This window comes from Triticum dicoccoides, chromosome 4A (genome assembly GCF_002162155.2).
Source record: "Triticum dicoccoides isolate Atlit2015 ecotype Zavitan chromosome 4A, WEW_v2.0, whole genome shotgun sequence".
In the NCBI taxonomy this organism is placed as follows: domain Eukaryota; kingdom Viridiplantae; phylum Streptophyta; class Magnoliopsida; order Poales; family Poaceae; genus Triticum; species Triticum dicoccoides.
The window spans coordinates 449,156,232-449,164,329 of NC_041386.1; the positions used below are offsets into that span (position 1 = coordinate 449,156,232).

The window sequence follows — 8,098 nt, forward strand, 5'->3', positions numbered from 1 at the left end:
GAAACAAATTATTAATTCCAGTTTATTGGTTGGAGAGCACTAGAGGGAGAGGTGTGAAGAAGGAAGGGCGGAGCGTCTGCGTGTGCTTTACTTTGCGTTCACCACTGACTTCGCTTGGCTGGGGTGCTTTCTTCCGCGTCACTCCCGTCCGCCCCGACCGACTGACGGACTGCTCCTCTCTCTCTCTCTCTCTCTCTCTCTCTCTCTCTCTCTCTCACCTTGCCTCGCCAGTCCACTACCAACCACGCTGACAACTCCCCTTCTCCTGCCGCCACCACCTTCCAATTCCATCTCCAAATCCCCTCCCTTCCTTCCCCATACATTCCCTCCCCACACTGCAATTGCTTCGTCCTCTTCCTCCTCCCGCTGCTGCGCTGGATCCCAGGTACCCTATCCATCCATCCAATCCCCCTTCATCCCCTCTTTCTCGGAGCGAATGCGAGCGTCTCGGCTAATAACTGGATCTCACTCATCCCCGAGCTCCTCTTTTCCCTGCTCCTCCCCGCTCCCCCTCCGCCATTACCCACAATGCTCCCGCTGATTCGGTTTCGCCGTCCAGATTTCAGGCTACAAACAGTTTTTATTTCATTCTTCTCTCCATCTTGCTCCTCAGATTTATAAGATTCATCAACTTTGGCATTTAGGATGCTAGCTTAAGGTAGTAATCTTGCGCCCCTTCTGTTGTAGCTTTGCTTAGCTTGCGTGCAGCTAGCTGCTTTGTCGGTTCCCTGAACCGTGCCCAATTTTCTGTTTCTGTGGAGAGATGCTACATCTATATGTGGTATCCATCCATAATCAAAGGGCGGGTAGGCCTGATGTTCAATTTCTACTTATTTCTCTGCTCTAGTGTGAAACGCATCAGGATGTCTCAAGAACTCGTGTCTTCATACCTCTTTACTTGTTTAAGCCTGTAGCTCTTGGATTGGACATACTTAATTTTCAACAGCAAGTAAGCTCTAGGTATGGGAATGGTGGTTGGCACGTCAGTCCGCTTCACTTGATCTTGGCCACATGTCACTCTGTTGTTCTTTCTGCATAAGTAATACTGGTTTGAAGCTAGTACATTCGTGTGCAAACTTAATTTGCATTTGCCGACCCTCTAATTGCACGCGGAGCACGCCACCTTTGCCTGGTCTTCAGCTTGGTGGTTGCAATGTAGCTTTCTCATTAATTCCCAAATCAGCAAACAGTTCCACCATTTCTTTTATACGTATTAGGGTAGGTTTATTACCTCCGTGGGAACGCTGCAAACAGTTTGAGACAGATGATATTAAGTGTCCACAGACCAAGCAATCAAGTTAATATAGGCAAGTGTTTCTTTGCATCTGTCACTAACACCTTCTTATCCTTTGAACGCAGGTGCTTGATGATCACAAGATGTCATCAAATTCCACGCTCACAGAATCACTTCATGAGAAAACAATCGTCTTTGGGCTTAAACTTTGGGTTGTGATTGGGATCGCTGTTGGAGCATCCCTCCTGGGTATTCTTCTTATCCTTGTGATATGCCTAACCATCCAAACCTGGATCAGACGGTCACGAAAGGCATTCAAGGAGCTTCCCATGACCCAGATACCTTCTGCATTCAAGGACATCACAGAAGTCAGGGTGGCTGACCAATTTTCACCCAATGATTATGTTGTACATGATGGGCTTCTACTCGCCATTGAGAATGGGCCTGTTGAATCAATGGATAAAGATGCAGTTCAATTGGTGCAGGAGGACAATTCGAGGCATAGAGAAGAGAACAATCTTTCAGGTTCTTTAGTTCACACTGATGGCTGTGATGGAATTCAATCTGTTTCTGTCTGTGAACAGCCTTCCGTACATGCTACTGCCGATTCTGCGCCATTGGACGGCCTACCTGAGTTTTCTTACCTTGGTTGGGGCCATTGGTTCACTCTCAGAGATCTAGATGTTGCAACCGACCATTTTGCAAAGGACAACGTAATTGGTGAGGGTGGATATGGTGTTGTGTACCGTGGCAGATTATCAAATGGCACCCCAGTCGCTGTCAAGAAAATCCTTAACAATTTGTGAGTTTTCCTATAACGATATTTCGGTGACGAAATGGATGTCTATGGGTTTATTGTGTTGACTTTTTGGCTGGAAAGTTTATTGTGTCACCTCCTTTCTGCTTATACAAGAATTGCTTGACTTTGTGCAGAGGGCAGGCCGAGCGGGAATTCAGAGTGGAAGTTGAGGCAATTGGTAATGTTCGCCACAAGAATTTGGTCCGGCTTTTGGGATATTGTGTTGAGGGTACCCAGAGGTCAGAATATGTCATCATTTTTTTTTCTTCTTCCATTTTTTCTCTAAAGCATAGCCTGTTATGTTTCTATTGTTTTAGCATCAAATAAACAAGAAAGTCATAACATGAATTGCTTGATGTGTTTGCATAACCAGGATGCTTGTATACGAGTTTGTTAACAACGGGAATCTTGAAAGTTGGCTCCACGGAGAATTGTCCCAGTACAGCTCTCTCACTTGGTTAGCTCGCATGAAAGTTCTTCTGGGGACTGCAAAGGCGTGAGTAGCTCCTTCACTAAACTCATTCTTTTCTTAGGATCTCTGTACTTCCAAAATTCTGTTCATCACGTGATAGTGTGCAAGAGCTAACAAATGATCATTCTGATTGATGCACATCGGCACATGTTTCAGGCATAATGGCATCTGGGTTTAACTATCGTACCAAGTTATTAGCCGCTAGAAATTATAGTATATACTGTTGTGAACAGAAACAAGTTTGGATTTGGATCAGCCCTGAAATATGATTACAGTGAAGGTTGAGACTACACAAATTTTTAGCCAGTCCTTGTCGGTACTGTATCACAATGGCTTTAAGTAGTGCTTCTTTTTGTTGTTGCAAGTAACTAGTGCTCTTCTTTTTTTGAATAACATGGTGGTGTTCTGTTCAGTCATTCGATATTGTTCTTAATTTTACCTATAGCCTTGGGGCTCTTGGAAACATCAATTTGATACAGACTCCACATTTGCCTGCAGCCTTGCATACTTACATGAGGCACTTGAACCAAAGGTTGTGCATCGTGACATCAAGGCCAGCAATATCTTGATCGACGATGAGTTTAATGCCAAAATATCTGACTTTGGTTTGGCCAAGATGCTTGGTGCTGGTAAAAGTCATATTGCTACTCGAGTTATGGGTACCTTTGGGTAAGTTTTTCATGCCATGGTATATATGAGTCAGTTTCTGTTTTCATTTCCTCCAAAATTTATCCATTATAATTCGAGAGATTAGTTGTGGATGCTAACAATTAGTTTCACTCAATAACTATTATATTCTTGTTATGCAGCTATGTTGCGCCTGAGTATGCTAACAGTGGGCTTTTGAATGAGAAGAGTGATGTCTACAGCTTTGGGGTTCTTTTATTGGAAGTTATTACAGGTAGAGATCCAATTGACTATGATCGCCCCCCAAGTGAGGTAATACTTGCAAAATCTCTTCTGTTATGTTTGAGATCCCTAATTGTTGTCTTCATCTCTTCTTTTTACTCATTTTTCAATCTCTTCTGTTACCAGGCAACTCAGTGCCCTTCATCTCTTTCTAACACACTGCTGTTGCTATTTACCTGTAGGTAAACCTAGTCGATTGGCTTAAATTGATGGTCGCCAACAGACGGTCTGACGAAGTGGTGGATCCACACCTTGAGAGAAGACCATCGACAAAGGAACTCAAACGTGCCCTTTTGACAGCTCTGCGGTGTATCGATCTGAATGCTGAAAAGAGACCAAGGATGGATCAGGTCGTCCGGATGTTGGATTCTAGCGAAACCATACCTCAAGAGGTTTGATTCACAAAAGAACACCATTCACATATGATTATTGGTTTACCTGGAAATCATGCATTTTCCTGCTATTTTCATTCATTGTATGATCAATTGGTCATTGCACAGTATATACTTGTGCTGGACTGATGTGCTGCCATTGATGCCATCTTATTTGGTTATCCTATATGCTTGCTCTACCGGCTCCATTTGGCTTAGAGAGGATTGTTTAGCTTGGTTTTGAATTTGATGCTTATTGCCTACATATGCACAATCACAAAAGTTGAACATGCAAGTGACTGGATTTGCAGGAACGAAGACCACGACAGAACCGGATCTCTGAGAATACTGAAACCGTGCCATTGAGGGGCAAGAACAGCATCGAGAAGAGTGATGCCCCTGAGCATGAGGAGAGGCCCCCTCGGCCAAAGAGTCGTCCATTTTCGTCCAAATGAGGTAAAGAAAGAAGGAAACCCTAAACATCTTTTGGAGATATAAAGATAGAGAGAGATACCAGCGCGCGGAAGAACATGGTGGAGAATTCTTCTGAATACGTAACAGATTGATCGATTTTTATTTTTCACCCCTCGGAGCGGGGATTTTTGCATTTGTTGATACATGGAATGGAATGTACAGTGGTGTGTATGACGGCTCAAGGATGTACAGAACTAGCTTGTAAAACGGTCTGAAAGGCTCTCAGCTGGTGTGGTTGCTGGTATGAGCTACAGACTTCTCTTATCTCTACTACTATCGTATTGTACACACCAAGAGTATAAATCAAAGAAAAAGAAAAAAAATGTTTCGTGGGTGGTTGTCACCTGTCAGTTTGTGTTTCTGGCGTCTGAATCTGAAATTTTCAGCCTAGAATAGAGTGATGTACTCCCTCCGGTCCATTTTAGTTGCATATAAGTTTTGTTTGAAGTCAAAGCATCTCTACTTTGACCGAATTTATAAAAAAAAGTATTAACATTTACGATGCCAAATCAATTTTGTTAGATTCATTACGAAATGTAGTTTCATGGGATATATATTTGGTATGGTTGATATTGATATTTTTTAATATATATTTAGTCAAACTTTACAAAGTTTGACTTGACCCAAATCTAATATGCGGAGTAAAAAGGACCGGAGGGAGTATCAGGTAAAGGAAGAATTCTTGTCATGTGTGACTTTGATCATTGTTTGTGACCAATAAGGATAGCTATCCTTCTGGTGTTAAAATGATTCTGTGATTGTTTCAGAGATAAAATGATTACTACCTCCGTCTGGGTTACTAGTGACTTTCGTATTTTGTGCTAAACTTTGACCTTAGTTGGTTTATTAGTCCTTTTTGTATTTTGTGCTAAACTTTGACTTTAGATTTGATTAACAAAATATAAGTTATATGCTACAAAATTACATTGGTAGATTCTTATTTGAAAGAAGTTTACAATGATATAATTTTTGTTGCATATAAATCATATTGTGCTAGTTAAATCTATGTTAAAATTTGACCCAAAATGCGAGAGAACTAACAAACCCGGATGAAGATAGTACTTTTTTTAGAATCGATGAAGGTAGTACTTGAAAGAAAGGTGTTTATCTGTCACAAGTCTTTCAGGATTCAGAAATAAAATGTTTGTTTTCAAAGAAACGATTTTTTATCTACAAAATAGATAGGATTCATTTTCCACTAGACTGTTTGGATTCAGAATAAATGAGGAATTCGATATTTTTTTGTCACTAGTCTCTTTTGGAATTATCTCCACTAGCTCTATCTTACCTTCTTCTCAGCGCGTTCGCCTCCGCATTGCCTGCCAACTCCACCTCCATGGCGCTAGCCGGCGCCGCCAACGCCACCTTCCGGCCCCGCCTGGTCACCGCCGCCGCTGACACCTCCGACACTAATACTCGCCGCCGACACTGGAAGGCCGGCGAGTTCCCATTCCCCACCACCTCCCCCTCCTCCGGCACGCAGCAGCGCCGGAGACCCCGGACCACGGAGCGCCCGCCCCCACCTCCACCGTCCAAGGGGGAAGACCCGGAGGGGAGAGGGCGCCAGAGGCACTGGAAGGCGGGGGAGGACCCGGAGGGGGGAGGGCGCCAGAGGCACTGGAGGGCGGGGGAGTTCCCGGCGGCGGCCGAGTCCCAATCCCAGTCCGGGAGGAGGGGCCGCGCTCGCACCCCTATCAAGAACGTCCAGAAGAGGCTCGACGCGCGCGCCGATGCCAAGGCCTGGGCCTGCACAGTCACCGAGGCCCTCGCCGACCGCATCGCCGCCAAGAACTGGCGGGAGGCGCTTCAGGTAACAGTCACCAACCAGCTATACCAATCAAAATTTCCTTATAAATTTGTAATTTCCCTTTTACTTTGCGTCGCACCATTTTAGGAATTACCAACTGATTTGATTTCCGAAAAATGAATAAATATGTGTAGGTCTTCGAGATGCTCAAGGAGCAAACTTTCTACTATCCCAAAGAGGGCACCTACATGAAACTCCTCCTGTTGCTGGGGAGATCAGGCCAGCCTTCTCTAGCACAAGACCTTTTCACCGAGATGCAGCAGCAAGGATGCCAGCCAACTCCCGAGCTTTACACGGCCTTGATCGGGGCCTACTGCCGGAACGGCCTCCTAGACGAGGCACTCAAGCTTCTCGAAGACATGAAGGCCGCCCCGCTGTGCCAGCCTGATGTCTACACTTATAGCATCCTCATCAAGGCCTTCGTCGACGCCTCAAGGTTCGACCTCGTCGATGCTATGTACAAAGAGATGGCTGAGCGCTCCGTGACACCCAACACGGTCACGCAGAACATTGTTCTCAGTGGCTACTGCAGAGCAGGAAGGCTGGACGATATGGAGAAGCTACTCTCTGCGATGCTCGAAAGTGCAAATTGTAAACCGGATGTCTGGACCATGAACATTATCCTAAGCCTGTTTGGGAACAGTGGCCAGGTTGAGCTGATGGAGAAGTGGTACGAGAAATTCCGAGGCTATGGGATCGAGCCAGAGACTCGGACGTTCAACATTCTCATTGGTGCTTACGGGAAGAAGCGGATGTATGACAAGATGTCTGCGGTGATGGAATACATGCGCAGGCTAGCATTTCCATGGACGACTGCTACATACAACAATGTGATCGAGGCATTTGCTGTGGCAGGTGATGCCAAAAACATGGAGGACACATTTAACCAGATGCGCTCAGAGGGGATGAAGCCAGATACAAAGACCTTCTGTTGTCTAATAAACGGGTTCAGCAATGCAGCCCTTTTCCACAAGGTGGTAGGCATGGTAAAGCTTGCTGAGAGGCTCGATGTACCGGCGAATACGTCTTTCCACAACTCTGTTCTTGCGGCATGTGCGAAAGCGGAGGATCTGATGGAAATGGAGAGGGTCTTCAGGCACATGAAGCATATGCAGTGTGAAGCAGATGCCATCACATACTCCATCTTGTTGGAAGCTTATCGGAAGGAAGGAATGACCGACAAGATGTATGCTCTGCAACAGGAGAACCCAAGTTTGGTTTCGACTGAGCTTGTCATGGTGTAACTAACCTCATAAATTGATTATGGTGTTGAGTTCATCTGACTGAAATGAAAAATCCGTTCCTCTTCATGTCTGGAATTAATAGTGCAACCTAGCAAATTAACTACTGCCAGAATTGTTTTATTTCTGTTGACCTACAAGATTAGTATGTATGATAACTGTATTGCTGTAAGGACAGAGAAGCTTCATTATATCAACTCTCAAGTGATATGCCACTATTTAGTACCTCCTTTGTTCCAAATAAGTGACGTGCTTTAGTTCAAATTGTTTGAACTAAATCATGACAGTTATTATGGAATGGAGGGAGTATACATTTTGATCCTAGCAGTCATAGTCATTTTGTTTTGGAATGTGTCTGTAAGCTGATTCAGACAAAGGTTTGTGTGGAGTGAATATCCTTCTAGCTTGTCAGGTGAAGTTGAGATTATATCAGGTTCATTTTCATGTTAACGGTAACTGCTAAAATAACAAATGGTCATTTCATTTGGCGCAGTAGACCTGTTTTTATTGCTAGGTGAATGATATGTGCTTTTGATTGACTACTAACCATGGTTTCTATAATAGCATGTACTATGTCAGGAGAGTTGAGGCACTCATCTCGTGGGTCTGCAGTCTGTTCAGAAATAATTTTTAGTACTACTTGGTTTGAGAAGGTACTGACGATAAACCCCTTTCTCTTCCACCCCTAATTCATCTGAAGTACTCTGTTTCTTGTTTTCCCATCCCATGATTGAATCAATGGTTCAGGAACTAGAAAAATATGATCCCGTATTCTTGCAGCGAAGCCCATC

General features: G+C 44.2%; 2 protein-coding genes across 2 annotated transcripts; both read left to right on the top strand.

The window, feature by feature from the left end:
- The first annotated feature begins 407 nt into the window (after positions 1-407).
- On the top strand, positions 408-4,609 carry LOC119286108 (probable receptor-like protein kinase At5g18500). The gene is made up of 8 exons (XM_037565456.1): positions 408-658; positions 1,360-2,036; positions 2,168-2,272; positions 2,407-2,529; positions 3,004-3,174; positions 3,315-3,444; positions 3,597-3,806; positions 4,097-4,609. Exons 2-8 carry the CDS (start codon positions 1,378-1,380, stop codon positions 4,238-4,240), a joined length of 1,542 nt encoding a protein of 513 aa, XP_037421353.1. The 5' UTR covers positions 408-658; positions 1,360-1,377; the 3' UTR covers positions 4,241-4,609.
- Positions 4,610-5,535: 926 nt separating this feature from the next.
- Positions 5,536-7,529, top strand: LOC119286109 (pentatricopeptide repeat-containing protein At3g06430, chloroplastic-like). Its single transcript, XM_037565457.1, has 2 exons — positions 5,536-6,069; positions 6,201-7,529. The coding sequence occupies exons 1-2, from the start codon at positions 5,596-5,598 to the stop codon at positions 7,308-7,310; spliced, it is 1,584 nt and encodes a 527-aa protein (XP_037421354.1). The 5' UTR covers positions 5,536-5,595; the 3' UTR covers positions 7,311-7,529.
- The last annotated feature ends 569 nt before the right edge of the window (positions 7,530-8,098 follow it).